The 25,144-nt window shown below is 46.0% G+C and overlaps 1 protein-coding gene across 1 annotated transcript in view; it reads left to right on the forward strand.

The window, feature by feature from the left end:
- The window catches only part of FNDC1 (fibronectin type III domain containing 1), a 1,187,183-nt gene that overhangs the window by 685,117 nt on the left and 476,922 nt on the right, over positions 1 to 25,144 (forward strand). The window contains exon 14 of the mRNA XM_085611596.1: positions 743 to 973. Within this exon, the coding sequence (XP_085467722.1) occupies positions 743 to 973 (231 nt within the window). The remainder of the gene's footprint in view (positions 1 to 742; positions 974 to 25,144) is intronic.

Genomic DNA, 25,144 nt, shown 5'->3' on the forward strand with positions numbered 1-25,144 from the left:
TGAAACGGTTCCGTGACTTAGTGTAAGCCAATACAGCACAAGGGGCTGCATTGAGTTACTTTTCCTTCACAAAGCAACGCAAGTCAGTGCAAATCCCAGTTAAGGACTTGTGGTGCCTTGCACCGACTTGCGTTATGCAAGGACAACACAAGTTCTTAGTAAATCTGGGCCATAATCTTTACTTTTCAATGTATTTCTGCTTGTTCCACCAATCAAATCTCGGGTCATGTTAAGTTGCTACATTTTATAGTTTTTCTTACCCGCGCACATTTCTGGATAAAACTTTGCAATTATCATTAAGATTGTGAACTGTTTCAGTTTGCAAATTCTGCAAACATTTGGCTTTGTGCCTTAGAAACGCTCTGCAAAGGCACATTTGCAGTGAAAACCCATATATTAGCCCGGTTTGATTACATTGGAAATTATTTGGTAATGCATTAGAAAATATTCTACAATGCATAAAACAAATTTACTCGGATCTAGGTAAACCAGGAAACACCAGGTAGACGGGATGAGAATCGGAACTTTGCAAAACTTTGCTGGTGAAAAAAACAACTTTGCACATCCCTAGTGTAATGAACCATTAAAAATGTTAGACAGGTTCTTGATGATTTACCATACATAGGCCAGGCTTGACCGTGGACTGGTCTGAAAAGCAAACTAGGGTGCCATTGCCATTGCTTTGTACAATATGTCAGTTTGTGTGGACTTCTGAATGATGCTCTCTCCTGCCTTCTTCCAGCTCCTTACGTGAGTTACATCAGCAAAGACCCTGATACCCCGTGCTCTCTGAACGATGCTCTGGAGCACTTTCAAGTCGAGAGCTTAGAGGAACTCATACATCCAGGGCTGACGGACAACAGATTGCCCCCCCAGAACATCACTTACAATGTCACGGTGGTGGCAGTGGAGGGCTGTCATTCGTTCATCATTCTGGACTGGGCAAAGCCTTCCAAAGGGGATTTCGTAACCGGTAAGGACTGCAGTAGAAGTTATGATGGATGATACTGATAATTGCATGTCAGCAGAGTCCACATACTGAATAAATGTGGTCATTGAATGATGGAAATAAAGCATTTATATTTCTGCTGATTGTGTATTGAATGCAGTGGCTGCCAGTGCAGGTAAGAGTGGTGAAGCGGTGGGGCCGGGTGTGGGGGTTTTCGACGGACGATGACGAGGGAAAATTAAATAAATAACAAATTTTCCGTCATCATCGCCCATCTAAATCCTCCCCTACCCTGCCCCACTGCCCCACCGCTCTTACCTGCACAGGCTGCGGATAACTGAATGCAGATGATGGCTCACTCACTTTAACCAAAAGTCTCCAGCTCGATAAAGCAAAATGGCTGCTGGAAACTACCAATCACGCATACAGTAGACTTAACTAGAACGGCAATGGAGAGGCATGACTTGGCATCTTTACTCTATGTGCAGGAAGTGGGCACACAAACCAAAAATATCACTTATGAACACTCATATTAGCTCTAATATGTAGTGTTCTTCTTCCTGGCGCCATTTTAACTATATATGTTTGATTTGGTTACGGAATCTGAAGGTGTAGGTTAATTTATTCAGAAATGTTGTATTTTATTGTATTATAGCTTATCTTTAGGTCTGACTGTAGGCTATCTTTTGGTCAATCCCTTGAGCTACTGATTTTGGATCTGGCGAGAGCAGTATTTCGATTTTGTCACTGGCAGTTAGGTTAGCCCACCAGCGTAAAGAGGGTGTGGAAGGTTAAGAGAACTACCAGCACAGTGCAGTGAAGACACAATTGTGCTCCTAAAAGTAATTCTAGACTCCTGTCGTGCCACAACAACAGCACATTTGCACATAAATATAACTTTTCACCTAAATGTGTTTTTGCTCCTTGGTATGAGCTGTACTCCTACAACTGTTTCCCTCTCTTGTTGCACTTAGGGTGATTGTGTACGGTTTTGTCTTTTTCCTAAATGTGGTCCCATGATTCTGCTTACTTTGCATCCAAATGTTTGTGGCGCTTAAAAAAGATTTTACCCCTAAAAGTGATTTTACTCTTGAATTTATTTTCCTTGTGCTCCTCCTTTCCAGACTCATGCGGATATTGCACAAAGTTAGATTTTACACCTAAGTGTACTGCCAACCAAATGAGATGTCACAACTTTTATACCTAATGCGATATATTACTGTTGTGTTTGTCTGTACTGGCTAATTTTGCAGCTAAGTGTGAAACCGCAATCCTGCTGACTGCACCAAGGGTGATATTGCACTCAAACATGTTTGTGAGCCTAAATGTAATTTTTGCTCCTAAATGTATTTTTCCATCTATAAGTATTTCCACTTCTGGTGAGATTGCGGCTAAAACTGAGTTTACAGGTAGATGTGATTTAGGAATTAAATGTAATTTTTGCTCTTACAAGGGTTTTTATACTTCAGGTGTTGTTGCACTAAGACTGATTTTCCATATAAATGTGCTTTTATCCCAAATGTGATTTGTGCTTTTAAAGCTTTTCCACACTGTTGGGATGGAAAAGTCCTCTGCATGGTAATGGACATGCACCCCTACCCTGAGTGCCCAATTGTACTGATCTCTGGATCCCTAATACTTAATTTTGGTGTCATACGCAAACACGGATCATGCATATGCCCATTGACATAGGAATGTCTCATCGATTGCGGTCTTGTTAACCCGGGAGGGCTGCCTAAAGTGCTACCGTCATAGTGGTGAGAGGTTACTGCCTTCACCAGAAGTTAAGCAGCATGAGTGCTGTGGTGGCAGCATACTTTGTAGTGATCAGTAGGAGTGAACAAGTCTTTTTTAAATTGTGTTACTGGAGTGAGGCCTACAGACTCACTCATTTTAAGTCCCACTACTGTGTGCTTAACTCACCCCTTGGCCTGCATCGGTTTGGTGTGTAGTGCTAAGCAGGGCATGAGTGGTGTATCTGTGCTGGTTTTATGTGTGCCTGGGAAGGGTACAATACCGGGATAATGCAGAACTGTGCAGTGTATGCATGTTACATGGATATGCTGGGTGTATGTGTGCACATAAGTGGTACAGTATAGGGAGTATACAGTGTTGTTCAATATGTTTATGCTGTAGACATGCACTGGGCGTATGTGTGCCTGTGAATGGTACAAGGCATGGAAGACCCTGGTTTCCATTTTGGAACACCCAGGCCTGTATGGTGAAATATGAGTAGAGGAGGTAGAGGAATCCCCCCAGAGAGATTTGTGTATTGATGCATTCCTTTAAGTTGGGTGGGACACACAATGGAGTGGGGAAATGTCAGGATTTCCCCCATACACTGCAAAGGGTGCTCTTTGTTCAGTGTGAGGTCACAAGGAAGGGACATGGGCACATCTCAGGAAGGAGATGGGGCTGATAAGAGAATCATAAAGAGTAGAGCTTGGGCCCTGGGCCCACCTTTTGATGCACATAGCACTGTGGCTGACGTCCAGGTGTGAACTCTAGTCACACCCATGGCCTGTGCTACGGAGCTTTGGAGTCACTTCTGTTGTGACAGACTGCTTTCAAGAGGGCAAAAGAGTGGGCACTTCAAAAGAAGCAGACCCCCAACATAAACTTCAGAGACTTAGTTTCTAAATCTTATCCTAATGGGCTTTATGTGGAGAGGGAGCTCTGCAAGACTTCTGCCTGTGATCAGGACTGGGGTGCAAGGCCTGCTAGTCTCCCTCATGGGAATGGGGATGTCACCAACGGAATCCAAGACCACCTGTCCTGGAGTCCGGAACACCATTGCCTGCCTGCTTGCCAAGATAAGTGTGCCCTGTGAGGAAGAGCCAAGCATTCAAGGAAGTGAAGTCCAGTGGGGAAACCTATCGACTCCCATTTTGAGATGTGATGAGACACTCATGTGCAGGACAAAGTCAGCGACCCCAGTATGCCAAAGGGGGCTGCTGACAAGTGATCAGTGGTGTACGCTCTGCCAATCAGGGTGGGTCCTGTGTGTCACTAAGGATGAGCATCCCAATATGCCAGACGGGGCTGCTGCACGTTAACTGGGCTGAATGCTGATACCGTCTGGTCCGGAATCCGTTTGCAGCTAAGGATTGTCATCCTCGTATGCCAGGAGGAGCTGTTGTGCGGATTTCTACTGTACGAAGCTGGTTGGTGCCTGCCTACAGTAGGGATGCTGTGACCCTGTATGCCAGAGGGCATCACAGGAACTAGCCAGTAGTGTGTACTGACGCAGAGCATCGTTGGAAGGGAGAAGCTGCCGTGGGAACATCCAAGCATCTACACCCGACTGAGGGATCAAGACCTGGAACTTCACATCATCTTCTCATCTTGGTGGAAGAAATCAAACAACTTACCAGCAATGAGAAGCTGTGGGGAACCTCCGTTAACTGCAGAAGGAGATCAAGGCTGCGTACAGTGAACACACCAAAACCGTCCGCTTGCACTCGTAAGTCCACAGAGTGGGCGCGCTCACAAACTCCGGATCATCTGACCCTGCAAGTGTTCTAAGTATTCTAAGCGGCTATTTTTGCAAGTGTTCTAAGTATTCTAAGGGGCTATTTTGGGGGGAAATCACACAGTACAGCGCTGCACAGCAAGTCACCATGCTGCATTGCACTGCGTAACAGGGAAAAGGCAGAAATGCACTGTATTGAAGGCAATATGGGCCTTCCTTCCTTGCTCTGGAGCCCTTTTTGCAGCCTAGTGGCAATTCAGCCACTCTTGCACCATGGTACAAGGGTACCTGTGTTGCATGCAGGATTGTTTCTGTGCAGAAAGGGCCTCCTTCCTGCACAAAAACAATCCTGGGAGGCATATTACTCTTTTTATATGTGCAGAATGAAGCACACATACAAAGAGAAAGAAACTAGGAGAAATAGAGATATCTCTCCCTGAGAAGGTGTAATATTTTGGTGCATCCCCATATTTACAAGTTCTTGTAAATCAGGGGATGCTTCAAAATCCATGGGAGTTGCATGGGAACACCCAGGCAAAACCCATGGAATTCCATCCTAGGGCATACTAAAGCAACACACAGAGATTTGTGCTGTGATGCGTTACTCCAGATTTTTTAAGCCACTCAAATCCATGCAAAGCGGCTTCAAAAATCTAACTTAGAGGTTTGCATCACGCATGCACAACTTTGCATGGTGCAAACATGATGCAACGCTCTAACAAATAAGCCCCTGAATTCAGGTCAGTTGGCTCTGTGGGAACTTACTGGCTAGATAGCACATCAGTGCTGGAACACTTTTAACTTTAGAAGAGAGCCAGAGTGGACTCTTGAGGCCTGGAATACTAGTTGGTCATGCCCTGGATGTTGCCAATAGTGAATGTGGAATAACCACATTCGATAGGGGGAGAAGGACGTGGAACAGGGGACCTCCAAGGAAACACTAGTGCCCCGACCTCAAGGGGATCGTTTAGTTGTTTGTGAATGCTGTCTTTTTTCTTTGTGTTGGTAGTGGTAGAAATAAAATACTTCTCTTTTTTCATTAAAGTTATTATTTGGCTGGACAATGAGTTATTGCTGAATGCATTTTGAGTCATAACCCATGTTCACTCCCTTGTATCCAACTATCCCCCGTGGGAGCTCTGGGCTGCTTGGACCATGCTAACCCTAAGAGTCAGGTGCTGAAGGGAGATTGGCCCAGTTGGTCAGATTCCATAGTAGGACAGCCCCGGGATATCAGGAGTAAAAGTCTTTAACCCCCACAGTTGGGCCCAGTAACTCTAGCTTGCCCCATAACCCTTAAAAATGGGTTCTGACGCCCACCAATGCTGGTGTTTTGGTGCACAACTTTAGTATTATGGCAAAAATATCATCTGAAATAAATACTGTGAAAAGAAATTATTATGGGACAAATAGTATTGCAGATAGGAATATAATGTAGGTGTTTAGTATTGTTTTTTAAAAATATAGTTGTATGTAATATTAAGGTTTTATTACTTGATATTGCTTTGCAATTTTTGTGTGTTTTAATTTATTAATATGTTATTGTTAGGTGTCTGCAATGTTTTAGTAGTTATTTTATGTTGTTGTAATATTTTTTTAAGTATTATTTTGCAATTCATTTTAATCTTTTTAATTACTGGCGTGTTGTTGGTTCTGTAGGGGAGTAGGGTGGGAAGTTATTTTAATGTATTTTTGTTTTGTTTTTTCATATTTTTTACAAGTTTGTGTGTGTAATTGGTTACTTAGTTTAGGAAACTGGACTGTTTGCAGATGTCCTCTCACTTATTGCCCCCATTTGAACAACTAGATGCTGGTTTTCAACTCTGGCAGTGCACTGAAGCCTGCTAAATGACCTTAAGTGCCAGTGTTCTTTCTGTTAAAGCCACATGTGTAATTGGCATCCCCAATTGTCAGGATCTTACCTCCCTTATAAGTACCTGGTAAATGGTACCTGTGGTACCCAGGGCATAGTTGGTAAAGGGGTACTCGGGGCTTGCAGCACTGGTTGTGCCACCCTCAGTGACCCAATTAAACTAATGACAGTAGCCCTGCCATTGTAGACTGCAGTAACAATGTTCACTGCTCCAATTTAACTTTGTCCTCACTATGTGTGACAAAGTCCCAGCACTCCTTTTAGTGTATGTCAGTCACACCTAGAGCAGGCTTCTTGAGCCCAGGAGGAAGGGTGCAGTATATTAAAAGTGCACATATCTGAGTGCAAGCTTACATGTCTCTATCAGGACTTTACCATTAAAGTGCACTACAAGTGATAAGTCCATAGGATAACATGGGACTAGTACCTACGCATACCCGGGTTGCTAGCTCCCTTATGGTACCACTTTAATATATCAAGTTTGGTGTTAAACAACTTGCCTTCTCTCCCCTGACACAAATCCTGTGTCAAGGAAGGCTGGCATCCACCCAGTTGGTTGTCTTAGAGGTTGCCCACCTGGTTATCCTAGCTGACATGTACTATGGCTGGCAGGACTGGTGTATTCCCACCCCAGCTGCTGACACTACAGAGTTCTGACCTCCCACTAGGGAGGGTGCATGCTACCAGGAGGTAGAACAAAAACGTAGACAGGAAGGAGGTCACACCTCCCTTTCCTTGAGTGGGCTAGTGAAGTGCGACATTATAATGACGAGCTACAAAGGCTCTTACCACCTTTGAAATGCAAGAAGGCTGTCTCCCCATGGAAGACAAAGCTCCCTTGTCCCCCTGGAATCCTGGACCCAGGCAAGGCTGGAAATTAGGTATGCAGGAAGTGTGCATCTCCAAGAAGGCTGACTGCACCTCTAAGGGTTGGCAGTTGATCTGCACACATAAATGGGACTTCTGCCAACATTAGGAGGGCAAAAATAGCTGGTCCTGGGTAGGAAAAGTGACCCACACCACTGGCTGTGTTCACTTCAGAGCCGCATTACCTGTAGGGAGTAGCTGCCCATTGACTACTAACTCCCACACCCCAAACCCCTCTAAATCCAGGATTTAAGGGACACTCTTGACACCAGAACCCCAGATCTGATCAACATACTTCAAAGAAGGACAGCAAGAAGACCGTTTTCATTGACAACAAGACTTTGCCCTGCCACAAAGGAAGAGAGGGATACAGGATCCATGTGGCACCACTGATTGGAACTGCGTGAGTGACTTTTATATGTGGCCAAAATTCGGCACTACCTGGCAGAAGGACCCCTGTGGGAGCCTGAAGCAGTCTCAGACTTCCCTGGACTGGTAGATATAGTCCCCTGCAAGTTGCAGGTAAAATCATGTGCTGAAGCAAAAGAAGTGCTGGCTACTGGGCCCACTGAGGTTTTGTCCAAAGAAAAGTGATGCAATGCACTCTAGGAGTTTTATTCCAGCTCTTCCCGAAGTCTTGAGCCGTTACCTCACTCCTGTGTACCTCCAGCAGCTGAAGTTCCTTTGGATTACTGTTACTGCAACTAAGGCTTGTTGGTCACCAGGCTGGTGAATGACACCGTAAGTCGACTCTGTATTAAGAGAGCAACTCCCAGGAACAGCGCCTGACATCAACAACGACTCCATTCTGGTGTACCTGCATCTTCTTCTTGGCTGCGGAGTACCTATGGAAAAAGCGGCAAGTATTTTTTTATTAATATTATTGATTTTGAGTTTTTATGGTGTAATATTTTATCTTTTTATGTTGTATATGAATTATTGTATATGTATTCTAACACCTTCTCTACAGTTGCCTAGGTATGAGTGGGAATAGTAAATCAGATCCTATATGGATCAACACTTTCAGTACTGTTGTTTAGATTAGAGTGAGAATGGTAAATTTGATTCTGCTAGAGTCCAATGTGTTCCCTACTGTTTCTGAGCTTGCTGTGGAAATAGCAAATCTGATCACTCCACAGTCTAACGCCTTCCCTACTGTTGCTTAACTTCGAGTGGGATTAGTAAATCTGACCTCTCCTAAATCTAATGTTTTCCCACTGTTGCTTAAATTGCAATCGGAATAGCAAATCTTACTCCTCCAAAGTCCAACGTTTTCACTATTGTTGCTTAGGTTATTGTTGGAATAGTAAATGTCATCCTTCCAAAATGCAGAACGTTCCTTACTGTTAGATTTGAGTGGGAAAGTAATTTTATTTTACATGTTTAAATTTAATTTTTTTCGTTGAATCTGGAATGTTAAATTTGTTTCATTTATGTTTTTGCTATAGGTTTTATTTTGCTAGAGTTTTATTGTTTGTTTGATAATTATTTCGGATCCCCCTGCTTGTTAAAGTTCAATATTTTTTCTTTAATATTTGTAGATTTTTATATAAAAGCATTTTTGAATTTTGATGGATGTGTTTATTTGTATTTTTACTGTTTTATGATTTTTTCATACATATATAATTTGGGGTTTTATTTTACACTATATAAGTATTGTAAGTTTATATTTCAATTGTATTTCGGAACATTATCTGAGTAATATGAACTTTACTAATGTGTTTCATAAACTTGAAGTTTAGTAATTTAAAAATGATATTGTATCATTTAATTTTTGTTCATTTGTATTATACATACATATATATTCTATTTTTTTTTTATTGTTGAAGTCTTTGCAATATTTTTTAAAACTTCATGTACTTATATATTTTTTTATATATGTGCTATAAATTACTGTTATGAATTTGAAAAAATCCTTCTAACATTTTTTATATATTATATCTGGACATCAATCGAGAGATAGATACATATATAGATAGCTAAGTAAGTAATTTTTAAAAGTTATTCTAATTTCACATACTTTTAAATATATAACTATTTAATATTTAGAACCATGATGTTTTGTAGAAAAAAATGTTCTAGTTTATATTGTAAGTATTTAAACAAGCTTCATTTTTAGGGCCACCATAGTTTGCTGAGATATTTTTGTTCTGCAATATTTTTGACATCAATATTATCCCACAGAAGCAGTGATTTACCAAGGGTGATTTCGCACCATAAAATGCTGTCAAACAAATCTGATTTTATACTGTTGAACACCTTTTTCACCTAATGTGACATCTCAATCCTGCATTTTCTCTTTGTCTGGAGAGAATGTGCACCAAAATGTAATACCACACTTCTACTGACTTTGCAGCAAATGTATATTGCACCTTAATGTATTTGCACATGACAATGTGATGCTTGCTCCTAAATGTATTTTTGCATCCAAAATTGTCACCACACTCCTGTTGCAGCAAGGGTGAGTTTGTAGCCAAATAGAATGTTGCACCTATACGTGTTTTGCATCCAAAGTTGTTTGTGCACATACATATGTCCTTCCAACTAAAACTGTTTCTACACTATTACTGATGTTGCATCAAGGGTCATGTTGCACTCAAATGTGATTTTGCACCTAAATGTGTTTTCACAGAAATGTGATTATTGCTCTTAGTGTTTTCCCATTACTATTGATGCTATATCAAGGAAAATTTGGATCTAAATATGATTTTGGTACGGAATGTGAGTTTCTGCTAGATGTAACTTGTGTTTATCAATATGTTTCCCAACTTCTCATGATATTGCACAAAGGTGGATTTTTGCTTCAAAGAGTTTTCACACTATTAAAGTTACCCAAAATTATTTTGCACTTTAATGTGATTTCCTCATTGTGAGCAAGTGTATTATTAGTTGAAGTAGATGGTTTTCTTCATCTAGTAATTATAGCACTATTTCGTAGTAGGTCCAATTAGATATCAATCATTTAAACCTGAGCTCAGCCCTTGGTAGCTGTAGCAAAGAGCAGGCAGGCTTAACCTAGGAAAAATGTGCACAGCATTTATCAATAACAAAAGAGTTAATAAATAGAAAAAAAACACAATAAAAATCCCACACCAATTTATAAAACTAGAAAAAATTATAATGAATGAATAGACATCAAAACAACAAAGATATGATGTAGGGAACTGGCAATATATGATTTTTCAAGGGTTTACATGTTTCTAGCACCAAAAAGCATAAAGCACCAACTGCAGATATCTGATTACACTACAATGGGTCAAAGTAAAAGGTTAAGGCTAATGGCGATAGAGCACAGGTTGGATCCAGGGACCTGGTTTGTTCTGGTGGAAAGTTAACCTTCTAACTTAAGACCTTATTATGAGTTTGGGAGTCTTGGAGCGGGCCGCCACACCAGCGCATTGCTCCTGTCAAACTTGACCGCCGGCGCCTGCCAGGTCCGCCGTTCTGGCAGTCCATGGACTGCTTCCACAGGTTCGGAGGTCCAATGGACCGCCAAACTCCTGATCAGGGCCTTAGTCTTTTACTTGGAGAAAATCCTCATTGATATGATCATCAGCTGGTTGGGGTGTCAGCTGTAATTGAACAAGGAGTTGTGGACTGGGGCCAGCTGCAGTGAAGGATCTCAGTGGTGGCCTTGGCGCTGATGGGAAGTTTGAAGCTCTTGATGTCAAAGGCAGGAAAACTCTGCGCAGGCAAAGTCTGCAGATTAGACCCAAGAAGGTGTCATCATCGGTGGGGACTGCTAGGCATTGGTCCCAGAGAAGTCCTCTACATGAAGATTTAGAACCTTTTCTGGAAGCAGGATCTTTTCAGCAGGGCAAACGTTCAAGTTCAGTTAACCGGCAGTTCAATGCCAGCAGCTGTTGCTCTGCGGCGATTTCATGGTAGGCTCTGGTTCTTTTTGTGAAAAGTTCAGAAAACTTTTCTAAGGGACAGATTTACAACCATTTTGCGAAGAGGTTAAATCACTTTTGTGGCGCAGTTATGATGCAATAGGCTAGTAGATATTTAGAAAGCCACAAAAGGGGCCATTTGTGCCGCCCTGCGTTACTTTGTAAAGGAATGTAATGCAGCAAAGCTACTTGCGCTGCATTGCATTGCATTACATTTTGCTCTGTGAGATGTTCCATGGATTTCATGCAATCCCAGATTTATAAGCTTTGTAAACCTGGGATTGCATTAAATTGCTATGCCTCCGAGAGGATGACAAGATTTTTCTAGCTATTTTCTCAATCAGACAAAGAAAATGCCCTGAGGAGTTGTCTTTGTGCAGGAAGGTAGCCCTTCCTCCACAAAAACATTTCTCCTTGTAACGCAGGCACCCTTCCAATGTGGTGCTCTCTCCCTTTCACCCAGCGCAGCACCTCAAGTTGCCATTTTGCACTGCACTGCGTGAAAAGTTAGTAAATATGGCCCTAAGTGTCCATTCCTACATCTTCGGAGGGAGACAAGAGAGCACTCCAACACCAGTCAAGGGTCTGTGACTTTTTGGGCAGCACTAGGGGGTTAGGACTCAGTCTCCCAGAAGCCACCAGCAAGGTCTAGTACACATCCAGTTGGAACTAGGCAGATGTGCTAAGCAGTGATTTGGACTTCTTGAAGCTTATGTGTTCCTGGAGCTTAACAGGCGACTAGTCAACTAACCCTTAGAGCCCATTCTTCAGTCCTGGGTAAAAGTGGGCAGCAGGTCTAGTCCAAAGATTCGCTCCAGAAAGTACTTAGGGTGGCATTTTAATGCCTGGCACACTAGCTTGTGGGTGTGGGACACTCCCTAGCCAACAAGGAAGAAAGTTCACAAGGGCAATCCTACCCAAGTTGATATAATTTCCTGGTGGTTTGGCCATAACAATCCCACGCAGTCTTGCACTGACAAAATCCAACATGGCATAACCTTTCTTCCACTGGTCAGAGCTCTGGGTACACCACTGAGGTGCATCTAGGGAAAAGAGGAAAGCCACAGTCTTCCAAGTCTAGTTCACTACACCAAAACAACAGTATACAATATTACACTCCATAGAAAAACTTGACCATCAAAAGGAAAGTTTCACATGGGATATGTGGTACGCTTCTAGTTCATTACAGCCACTCAATACTGATCAGAGCACAAATCCATAATCCACTCTCAGAAATGAAGAGTTTGACATCAAACTGAGGTGGGTCACCTGAATGAGATGAGAAAAAAAGGGCCTTATTATGATTTTAGCGGTGTGGTAGTGGGGTTGCAATGCTGCAACTCCGCTCCCACACTACCAAAGCCAAAACAGACCGCCCACCAGATTACAACTTTTTAAGTTGCTGGTGGGCAGTTCTTTGGTGTTCCCATGGCTGGTCCTTTAAAATAGACACCGCAATGGGAATGTCAAAGTGTGTTCCTGCACGGACCGAAATGGACAATGTTATGCATTTAGTTCTGTGCAGGAACATGGGGGTGCATGCTGATGGAGAGGCATACAATGTGCCCCCATGCATGCACCCCATGGCACAGAGGCACCAGGGGGCCCTACCTGTACACTTTTCATGGCAGTGGCACCTCCATGAAAAGTGTGGCAGTGAGGAAACTCATAATATGCTTGGTGGGGCTGCAGGGGCACTGCCAAGCATATTGTGGCATTAAGACTGCTGTGCCGCCATCGGGGATCTCTGATCCCTGGCGGTTGTGGTGGTCCCAGGGTGACCGGATAGCCCTGATCATAATAGGGTGTTTAGAAGACCACCACCGCCGTGCCGCCGCAAGTCTGGTGGTCCGTGGACCACCAGACTCGTAATAAACCCCAAAGTCTTCAATTCTCAATTTTTCTGCCTCAAGCACTCTCAACCCAAACATTGCTCTCCTAAACCTTTCTATACCACCTCACCCTGTAAAACTACTTCTGAAGAGCCCAATACATAAATCAATCCCCATGCTGTGGAGCCTTCCTCCAAGCAAATAACCTCAAAATGTGTTCTAATTATGTTATTGGGTTGATGATTTATTTGTTTATAGCACTTGATCCACGCATCCTATTTTGCTCAGATTTTCTTGGGAAATTGCAACCTGCACTGGGAAAAGACAAAGAAATCCTTATTTTTCTCTTTGCATTACACTTTCCAAACCCACATTAAAGGCTGTAAGTTGCACCCATTTTTTAGTAAAAAACACCACATACCTCTACCGCTCTCAGACTGGATTGGGCAGACCACATCTTGATTACTTCAAAATCTCGAAAATAATTCACCCTCCCCATGCAAAATCAAAGCCTGACAGGACCAAATAAAGAGTCCTCAAAGGCATTTCCTGCCTCATTGTCAAAGCCACATTCTGAATATAAAGTGGTAACACATGCAAACACAGGCATACACACATTGGTGGGGTGTGATTGTGCAGAGGTTGCTTTTTGTGGCCCTATGTGATGCTGCTGATTTGTATTCCCTGAGCTTCTGCTGATGGTGGCATGCAGCACTGCAATGTTAGGGAATGAAAAATAGAACACAGACAAAGGGACCACCGAAAGAGTGGGGTTGGAGAGAGACAAGGCACAAATAGCCTGTACGTTTGTGCATGTCAGTATTTGCAACTATTAGCACATTGTGGAAGAAGTGTGGTGCAGCGGCCAGGGTGCCTGACTCTGGACCATGGGGTTCACGATTGGATCCACGGGGTTACAGGTTAGATCCCCGGCGCCAGGTTAGCCCAGCACCATGTGACTCTGGGCACTAGCTCGCTTAATCTTCCCGACAGCCCCGTCCGCCGGGACATCGCTCCGGAGGTGCGCTTTACAAATGCTGGTATTTCATTTTTTTTATTTCATTAAAGCCAAAACTACTTGTTTTGCCGATACTTGTTTAATTTGGAGTGTCACTTCTACATCGCCTTACATTTCCTATTGCCATTCTGGTATGTTAAACTGAAAATCAGAAGTCAATACATTTCCAAATTGTGATATTGCTTTTCATTTTGTTCTGCCAATGTCTCTGCTGTCTTTCTACATTGTGCTCTTATACCCTTTTCTGCATACTCAGGGCACAGGCTGTGATGGGGCGGGTTGCTCATGACCTGTAAAGTTGATCTTCAATGTACCTTAACATCTCTCATTCAAATTTGGCAATTTGTTGAAAGGGAAGGCTGCTTTATGAAAGCACAACATTGGAAGTGTTATGAAGATTGCAGTGTTAACATGAGTGACTACTGATCTGTAACCATGCAGTGCACGGTGATATGCCCAGTGCAGCACCATTCTTCCCAGCAATATTTCTGAAGATGTTGCCCAGCGGCCCAATGACCAGCTTATATGATGAAACAGCACATTCCTCGGTTACTTCAAGTGACACAGCTTATGATTTTTAATCGTCTTGGTTTTGCAGAACAGAAAGGCATTAGTGTCTGCTCGAGTAATGGTTCGCTTGCACAGAGAAAAAGAAAGAGGTGTATCAGGAACCAGGATTAACAAGTGATTCCATCTGCATAGTGTTGAGGTCAAAGATCAAAGGGGCATATCATCAACGAGGCGTTAAAAAATTATCGCCGCTTTTGTGTCCGTGTTCGGACAAAAAGTGGCGATAATTTTAATGCCCTATTAGCAAGGACACACTAACGCGTGAATCCATGCTTCTTCGCACTTTCCCTTACCGCCCAGCTTTGCATCTCAAATGAGGTGCAAAGTGGGCGTTCCTCCCCAGAATAACGGGAGAAATGTCGCTAAGCGACATATCTCCTATTATCAAGCCTCACGCTAAGAAGCATAGCGACAAGAAAAGTAGCAATAACCTCTGTTATCGCTACTTTCCTTACGCCTGCTTTGAACTGACTTAGCCATGATATCCTATGGAAGGTGGATATCATGGCTAAGTATGTGTAGCTCTATCAGCAAGCTATCGCCAAAAGTTGTGCGATTATCGCTGCATTTCAATCGATAATCGCACAGTTGGCAGCTTGCGCTCTGACTTATATCGCTTTGGAGATAAGCGTTGCTGATAGCACGCTTTCTCCGCGATGAAATTCAGAGTTGGCCGGTGATAATTATCCTCGCGCTTAGTGATAATTATCGCCGGCCCTTGCTGATATGGCCCAAATTTAGGCAAAGGCAGAAAAGGCATAATCACATAATGAGAGAAAATATAGATAAGCGGATGCGTTTAAAGCTTGGTAAGCCTGACTGCTTCAACAGACCGGGTGGGAACATGGATGGAGCTATCAGCGCTTGCAAGGGCTGCAGAGCTCTGGGCTTCCGATTATGGCTGTCTTTTACTACCCAAATAGGGGGCGTCGCCCCCATTGTCCTTGCTAATGGAACTTTTGTTGTGCCACTGCCTAGCTCTCAATTAACCCTCCTTTGGTGCATGACGCCTACTCTCTGAAAGGGATGGGCGGTCTTACATCTGTCAGCTGCCCTTCTTCACCCGCTTTGCTATTGGGTGCAACAGGCTCCAGGCGCAGTGTTAGATAACAAACTACAGCAACTCTAAACAATTTCGGACCTGCCGATATTCATAATTGTGGCCTGCCGAGCAAGACTTGGTTCTAGGCGGAGAGATTCACATTTTTGATCCATTTCTCCAGAATGCTGCCTGGTTTGACAACCGTGACAGGAGCGAAGAACCTCAGAGGCCATGTATAAAATGAACACTACTTTGTTAAATATGCCATTCACCTAGATAAGTGTTCATGTGTTGCAAATATATCGATTTAAACATACAGCTGGTAGGTAAAATAATGTCCTACTTGAAATGTCCGGCGCGCGCGAGACGTTCTAGCCTTCCGCGCTGCCGGGGCGCGCTGGCGCTGACGCGTGACGTCAGACGCTAGCGAGTATAAATAAATAGGCGTGGCCTCGGCACGGCAGTCGGGAGCCGCGTGTTAAGTGCAAAGTACCGGCTCCTGTGATTATTTAGGGCTACTGCGCGAGCATGCAATTATTAGCGTTAGGAACGCTACACTGGCGACGAGGGGTGTACTGAGCCCTGCTTTGCTGCCTTTGTGCCCCACAGTGTGTACATTGGCCACCCATGTGTCCTGAGCCTGGGTGTGGTGTCCCCTCCTCATGGTGACCTGGCTGTGACTGCTGTTAGGTCAGATGGGAGACACTGAAAGAGCCCTGAAGGCCCATCCTGCCATCTGTGGAGACTCTGTGAGAGCCCTGGAGCTCCATCCTGCAGCCTGTGAGGGGTATGTCTCGCCTGGGTGGTGACACGCCTGCTGCCAAGAGGTGCCTGACGACGGCTGCACCCTCCGCCAGAGCAGGCCCACGCCTGGTGGGATCGCCTAAGCACCTGAGCACCCGGAGAGTTCCACGGATGACGTCTGGAGGTTTGCGCGCCCGCTGGTTGGTGTAGCAGCACGAGGGAAGTCCACGCGCAACGCCCATAGGGGGTGCACACCTATCGGCTTCGACGAAGAGGAGAGGTAGCCAGCTTCCACCGCGTGCTGCGCACGTGCCAAGATGGCGTCGATTCCCGCCATTGAGCCGTTTGCCGTTGACGGTGCCCCGTCGTCCCTCGCCCCTGGCTGGAGGGATTGGACGGACCGCCTCCAAATTTACTTCGAAGGGGCAGGCATCTCGAGGGAAAGGCGCAGAGCACTGCTACTCCACCTAGGAGGCAAAGACATCCACCGCATCTACAAAACTCTTGTGGAAGCCATGCCAAAAACGTACCACATGCTGCTAAACGCGCTCAACGCCCATTTCGAACCCATGGCGAATAGAGACTATGAAAGGTTCATCTTTCGTCAAGCCAAACAGGAGGCGGACGAGTCTCTGGATGCGTTCCACGGCAGGCTGAAGGAGTTAGCCAGCACGTGTGGGTTCCGCGATGAGCAAGAGGAGATCCGAGGGCAGATCATACAGGGGTGCTACTCGTCCAAGCTCCGAGTCACGGTCCTCCAGGAAGAAGGAAAGCCCCTCGCGGACATCCTCACCCTCGGACGGTCGAAGGAGCTCTCGCAGGTGAGGGCCTCGCACATGGAAGCAGCCCTACATTGTCCCGTGAAGACGGAGCAAGTGCAAGTGGCGGAAGCGGTGAACGTAGTGCGGCCCAAGGGGAGACCAGCCGGAGGGAAAAGACAACCGGAGACGAAGAAGAAAGAATGCGGGTACTGTGGCGGCCAGCCCCACCGCATGCAAGATTGCCCTGCCAGAGGGAAAAAGTGCAGCGCCTGCGGGTGGATGAATCACTTTGCGGCGGTGTGCCGGTCCACCAGAGTCAAGAAGGAGGCGGCTCATGCGGTGCAGGAAGAGGCAGACAGCGAAGACATGGACGATGACACCGAAGAGTACCCAGTCCATTATGTGTTTGCGATCCACCAGCCACAGAAGAAGAAGCGCAGACTTCCGAAATGTCGCATCTTAGTCCAACAACAGGAGGTAAAGGTGACAATTGACACCGGGGCATCCATTGAGTTGATGGCCGCCAATGTCTACCACCAACTGCGCACCAAGCCCCCGCTGCGAGAGGCGAAGATCGGGGTGTTTGCGTACGGCCAGAAGACACCCATCCCCCTCATCGGGTGCTTCAAGACAGAGCTACAACATGGTGAGAGGAGTATCAGCACCACCGTCTATGTCACGGAAGAGGTCAGCGGGATGCTGCTGAGCGGGCAATCGGCCGAAGAGCTGAGACTGATCTCGTTTGCCATGGCAGTCCTAGAGGAAGAACTGGATACCATCATGGAAGAGTTCGGAGAAGTTTTCAAAGGCATCGGGTGCCTGAAGGGAAAGGAAGTGTCCTTACACATCGACCCGTCGGTCCAACCAGTGGCGTTGAGGCACAGGCGAATCGGGTTCCACCTGAGGCAAAAGGTCGAGGAGGAGCTGGAGGCCCTGGAGAGACAAGGCATCATCGAAAAGGTCAGCGGGCCAACCCCGTGGGTATCCCCGATCGTCATCGCAAGGAAGCCGAAACAGACAGGACAAGTCCGCATCTGTGTGGACATGCGCCTCCCTAACGCCGCGGTCAAGAGGGAGCGACACCTGACGCCCACCATTGATGACATCCTGGGAGAGCTGAACGGGGCCAGGTGGTTTTCGAAGATGGACCTACGATCAGGCTATCACCAGCTACCACTTCATCCGGACTCGAGGTACATTACCACATTCTCCACACATGTGGGCCTCGGACGGTATCGGCGCCTCAACTTCGGCATCTCGAGTGCCGCCGAGGTATTCCAAAATACCATCAGAGAAGTCCTCAGTGGGCTCCCCGGCGTGCTCAATGTGAGTGAGGACCTGCTAATCTATGCGTCAACCATAGAGGAACACCACCAGCGGTTGAGAGGGTCCTCAAAAGGATTCAGGAGTCAGGCCTGACCCTGCACCGGGAAAAGTGTCAATTCCTGCAGAACAAGATCAGCTTCTCGGACCAAGGGGTGGCCTCAGACCCGGACAAGGTGAAGGATGTCTAAGACACCCCAGCCCCGACGAACATCTCGGAGGCCCGGAGTTTCCTGGGCATGGTCAACTTCTGCGGCCGCTTCATTCCGGATCTCTCCAACCTCACCAAACCCCTCAGAGAGCTGACCAAGTCGTCGACCACGTGGCAGTGGGGCCCGGAACAGGAGCAAGCATTCCAAGCAACGAAGGCGGCCCTCTCTGCGGACACTACCCTCTCATACTTCGACCCGGCGAAGCCCACCAACGTGGCGGTCGACGCAAGCCCTTTTGGTTTGGGAGCGGTATTGACCCAACTCCAACGAAGAGTGGGCCCCCATCGCCTACGCCAGCAGGTCCCTGACCGAGACGGAGCAGCGTTACTCACAGATCGAGCGAGAAGCCATCGCCATCCACTGGGCCTGCCGCCACTTTCATGTGTATGTGTACGGCCATCACTTCACGGTAACAACCGATCACAAGCCCCTCATATCTCTGTTCCAAGGGTCAGCCTCAAAGCCGCCACCCCAGATCGAAATGTGGATACTCCAACTACAAGGGTACGACTACCGGGTTGAGTACAAACCAGGGGCCACCAACCCGGCGGACTATCTGTCAAGGCACCCGCGGACAGCCACCACGGAAGAGAAAGAAGAGGCAGAGGATACCGAGGAGTACATCCGGTATGTGACAGAGTGGTCACGACCCCTACCGATGAGCCTGGCCGCAATCATAGAAGCATCAAGAGGTGATGAATGCTTGAAAGCAGCGGCGGAGGCCGTCAGGTCGGGAGATTGGAGGACAATCCAAGAGTCACTAAACAGGAGGACTCCCCAAGCCAAGCTGGCACAGGAATCCATCTTGAGAGTGAAAAGTGAACTGTCCGTTGACGCCCAAGGATGTCTTCTGCGTGGCCCGAGACTGGTCATGCCGGCCAGCCTCACTCAACAGGCGGTAGACCTCGCCCACAGGGGGCATCAAGGAATGGTGAAAACGAAGGGCAGGCTCCGAGCCAAAGTATGGTTCCCTGGCATGGATGCGATGGTGGAGCAGGCGGTGAGAACCTGCACGTGGTGCCAAGCAGCATGACAGCCGGAACGCCCTCACCCGGTGGCGACTGAAGAGAATCCCCTGAGACCGTGGGAGTGTGTGAGCGCCGACTTCGGACATCTCCCAGATGGACGGTACGCATTAGTCATCATTGATGATTTCACCAAATACCCAGAGGTCGAAATCGTGGGGAGCCAGACAGCCACTTTAGTAATAGCGATGTTTGAGAAAACCATCGCCACCCATGGCATATTCGGGGTGGTCAAGATCGACAATGGACCGCCCTTCCAGGGGCAGGAGTTTGCAGAATATCTCAAAAGCTGGGGGATCCATCACCGCAAAGTAACACCACGGTGGCCCCAAGCCAATGGAGAGGTGGAGAGGTTTATGAGGACACTCAACAAAACCATTTGCATCGCTATGGCTGACGGATCTCCACTGGAGCGGGCGATATACAGTTTCCTGAGGGAATACTGGATGACCCCCCATGTCACAACAGAGGCAGCGCCAGGAACAGCCACCATGGGAAGAATCGTAAGTGACACGATCCCTCACCACCCTACTTGGGCTCCGGCACAAGCCACAAATGAAAAAACTCTAGCCAATCGGATGCGCTCGAATGACCATGCCAGCCGACGAAGGGGAGCTAAGGAGTCCACGATACAACGGCAGGATCGAGTGTATGTGAAGGACCGCTACCCAGGCAGCAAGTTCAGACTTCCTTTCGAACCACAGCCGTGGATCGTCACCCGCCGGACAGGCACGATGGTGACCGCTCAAAGGGGAGCTTAAACGGTCACCCGAGATGTGTCCTTCTTCAAAAAAGTCCACCCAGGAACACCTTCACGTCCCGGGGCTGAACCAGAGGGGCCCGACCCTGACCAGCTGAGCAGAGATCAGGAGGGGGAGGACGGTCGGAGTGAAGATGGTGACTCCCAGTCCATCCCAGCCACCCCTGGGGGTAACCTGCCCAGCTGCTCCCCGTCCCGGGAGAAGCCTAACACCCCAAGGCGCAGAACCCCCGAGGTGGCCCTAGCCAGAGGCGGCCAATGCCGCTACAGCCTGAGGAAGAACCCGGCACCGTCGTCCCAGTTGGCGGACTATATGGTGTAACCTGTAAGGACTGGCAGACTGGTAACAGACTCATCGTTGGTTTTTGATTGTTGCATTTTGGTTTGATGTTTTATAAAGGTTGGAAGGAGTGTAATGTCCGGCGCGCGCGAGGCGTTCTAGCCTTCTGCGCTGCCGGGGCGCGCTAGCGCTGACGCGTGACGTCAGACGCTAGCGTGTATAAATAAATAGGCGTGGCCTCGGCGCGGCAGTCGGGAGCCGCGTGTTAAGTGCAAAGTACCGGCTACTGTGATTATTTAGCGCTACTGCGCGAGCATGCAATTATTAGCGTTAGGAACGCTACACTACTTAGGTTAAATAAATAAATAATTGAGTCACGTGCTAAAATTGAGCTTTTCAGCCAAAAGCTGCTACAAAATGTTGAACGGTATGCCCTTGGGTTGCTGGGATCAGTGCTTGATTTGTTACGGGTTGCAGTTGCTATATATAGACTCTAATTTTTGAGGAAGAAAACTTATTTTTTTATCATCAGACTTTTAACGCAGGACAACTAAAACATGTTTAGAAGGGGAGAAAGCAGGAGGAAGAGAAATATGGGAAATCTCTAACAAAGGGAGAAAGGTCGGATAAAAAAGACCCTTTAAGAGTGGGAGAAAGTCAGAAAGTGTTGTGTGGTGGGAGAAGGTGTAAGGAGACTTGATATTCATCAGTCTAGCATTTGGTATCTCCAAAGGTGGGCTCCTGACATAAACATGGAACCCCTGCCTTACTACTATTTTTTTGTGCTAAATTAGCATTGCATAGTATGAGGCTCCCCTCAAGAGTTAAACCTCAATTGCCAAGGCTGAAATTAAGAATGACAGATCCTTGAGACAGTGACCCCAAATGTAGTATGTTTAGAGCTTGCCACAGTACTCTATCACATCGGGCAATTTTACCAAGAGGTTACTTAGATCAGTTGCTCTGGTTGTTAGGAATATGTTTCATAAAAGTTCTTCAGTATCACCTGGAAACAAGTAAGCAGAGTGCGGAGTGTTGCCAAATCTAGCAGATGTACTTGGTGTTTGCACAAGCCAGACAGAACACGAAGACGCAATAGTCTGGCAACAGTACATAGCAAATCACACTTTGGCAAGATTCCCTCTCATGTTATGTAAGCATCTGCTTGAAGGCTTGAAATATATCTCAGTTGCTAAGAGGAAGGAAGATACTCCACCTCCTAGCAAGGAACAAAAAACATACACAAGTGTTAAATACAAGCAAAGTAATCAAAACTAACACTGAATGCCATTTATCAGGCCTCTTACTTTTCCACATTCACAATGAGCCCTCGGTTTAATGACATACAAATCTATGCACCTGTCTTGTTCTGACCCCTTCTGATCCTCGCTGCACAGCCTCCTGTTTGGCTTTGATTCTAGCGGCGTGGTTCTCCTCACGCTTGCTGCCCTTTTATGCGGCCCTCCTGTTCTGTGAACATACCAATTTCCATGAGCGGTCCTCCTCTCCATCAGGAGCCTTCCCTTCTCCCTCTTTGACATCTGGTTTTCTGGGCTGGGTTCGGTTGGTGAGGTGCCCGACCCTCCCTGGAGCTGCTTGCCTGCATTCTCTGGATCCCACCTACACTGCTGGCATTTTCTATATTCGTGTACCAATGGCGCTTGGAGCTGGTGTTTTCAATATCCACTATTTATGTGTGGTGTACACATCAATCCCTCCATTTTAGTGATCCTCTCTCCTCCCAACATAAGTTTGGTCCTATCTAAAATGGTGGCTCTTTCTTCCGCAGCAAAATAGAGAAAGGACTGTTGGCAGCCCCAATCATTGAAAGCATAGACAGACTTAACTCATACAAGAACAGCATCTCTAATTGTTCATCCATCTTGGTATCTAATCCCACCAAAAACTACAAAGGCTCCACCAGTTACCTATTCTAACTCTTCGCTGAGATAACAATGAATCACCTTATGCATACAATCAGTTGATAGTCTCCAAGTGGGAGCCATATCTGGAAGTAGTCTTCATAAATAGCCAATGAACTCCAAAGACCTCCACCTGCAACCACGCAGGATTCTTTCCACACTTCACCTTCATTATACCTCCTCCAATTCTCACCAAATCTAATTTAAACTTTTTACTTTTAAGTCTTGACTCTTTTCAGGTGCACCAATAGCCACCATCGCTCCAAATAACGCAAACACTAGTGATAACTTTCTATCACTTGCAGGCCGTAATACATTCAAGATCAATTACCACCTAACCCTTCTAAAACTGCAACCAAAAATTCCAAGCATAAATTACTTAAACAGGACCCCAAAACGCTTATATCTGCACCTCTAAAGGAATTGCGGTTAATGATTTAATGTTCTTCACCACTAGAAGAGCGCAATGGAGGAGAACTATAACCTCAATGCTCCAAATTAATACTACTAAGAAAACTCTGCACGGTATTCGAATCTTCATAATACTTTCACCTGATTTCAAAGGAGAAGTAACCATTTCCATATATAACAAAAGGAACGTTCTCATACAATCACCTGACCGAAATCGTGAACGGTTTGTTGAAATCTTTCTGAGGATCAAAAATACAGAGGCAGATTTACAAGCCCCTTGCGCCTTTTTGCACCGACATTGTGTCACTTTTTTTGACACAATGGTGGCGCAAACAATGCGGCCTATTTACAACATGACGCATCTAGTGAGCGTCAGGTATAATGTATGCAGGTTGGGCATTCCCACGCAAGAAGGCCTCGTAAAAGTGACACAGTGAAATTTACAAGATTTCACTTTGTCACTTTTAGGAGGCCACTGCCTCAAAACCTTACGCCTGCTTGAAGTAGGCGTAAGCAGCGACGCAGTACAGTAAGTATAGACCTCAAAAGACATTGCTGGAGTTGCGTCACAACTCCAGCAATGCGTGACTTTTGGGCCAACAGATGCGTCAGAATTTCTGCTGCATCTGTTATTCCTTGCACCATGGAGCACTGTATTGTAAATACAGCGCATCGGTGGTGGCGCAAGGACATTTGACGCTGGCGCAAGGAAACAGACGCATCCATGCAGATTCGTCAGTTTCTTGTAAATCTGCCCCACAGTGTCTAGCAATGAATCCACCACCCCTCTAATTCAATGTTTCACCTTCCAAGCAGCAATTGTATCACCTGCTACACCCAGCTCAAATGTCACCTCATCACCTATGCCTTGGCATGACTATTCCCCTACTTTCAACGGTTGTACCGTAGCTCCTGGATCTAATCCAGTTTTTCTCAATTATGTCTCCTGACCCTTTCTAGAAATCCACTTATCTGACCTACCTCCTCCCTCAGTTCCAAGGAGTATTGGAAATAATGCCCATTGCTAAAGAATAACTAACCACAGCAACCCGGTGTATGACGGGTCTAGCAAATACATTCCATCACTAAATCACCTGTTATCCAGGTACTGCCCCACCTGATCTCCACATCCCCATCCTACCTGCAGTGACCAATCAACAACATAAAATGCCCGTAGATGACACTCGCTAGAGTCTGTTTTTTACCGCTCTGCCAAGCATCGCCTCTACTTTACTGCCCTCCAACCCTCATCCTCTAACTACCTACTGTAATCCTTCCTACACCTCCAACTGATTTGCAGGCTATCCTTCCCTTGAGGACAAGCTTGTCAATCTCAAACACGAACTCCAAATAGTTAAGTTTGACCTACAGAACCTTACACACATAACCCTGAAGCTTGAGATCTTTGGAATGCCAACCATACCGCTGGAACTTACAGAACCCCAGACACTAACAACTTAACACTTCCACAATTGTTAGACACTCCTTGCTTGAGTCATCAACCATAAAGAACCCACCCATCCTGCACTTGAGTTTAAGACCTCTTCTCAACTCCTACTCTAGACCCCAGAGGGTTACCGATCATCTATCTGTTCCTGACATTCACTCCATTTTGCTATTTAACAATGCCACAAAAATAGACTCTTCCCCCTCACTGATCTATATCCAAACAATTCCTTTCAACCCACTGAGAAAACCCAGTCTCAACTTTAGAACTATAAACAAGCATAATTTTCTACAGGTCCCTATAACTAACCAAGAGACAGTAATAACCAAATCACATATCAAATCGTTGCTCATTAACTGTGGATCATCTGTAAATCCCGGAGCTTGCATCGCTGATCTCATACCCGCACCAGACCATAACCTCCTGATCTTAACAGAAATGTGGCTCAATGACACCTTCTCAACCATTCCCGACATTCTTATCCCTCCCAACTATGACATCATCAGATTGTATAGACCTGAAAGAACTGGCGGTGGTATAGCTTGCATCTATTGCACTATGGCCACCCTAAAACAGACACAAACTGCTCCAATGTCCTACTATGAATACCTAGGCATGGACTTATGGAACTATCACAAGTTGTTATGCAAACTCCACATGATTAACCACCCCCTGGAAATAACCTACCTTTCATCGAACAATTAATGGAATCACATCAAATTTGGCATGAAGATAGATGTTGG

The sequence above is a fragment of the Triturus cristatus genome, chromosome 6 (assembly GCF_964204655.1).
Source record: "Triturus cristatus chromosome 6, aTriCri1.1, whole genome shotgun sequence".
In the NCBI taxonomy this organism is placed as follows: Eukaryota; Metazoa; Chordata; class Amphibia; order Caudata; family Salamandridae; genus Triturus; species Triturus cristatus.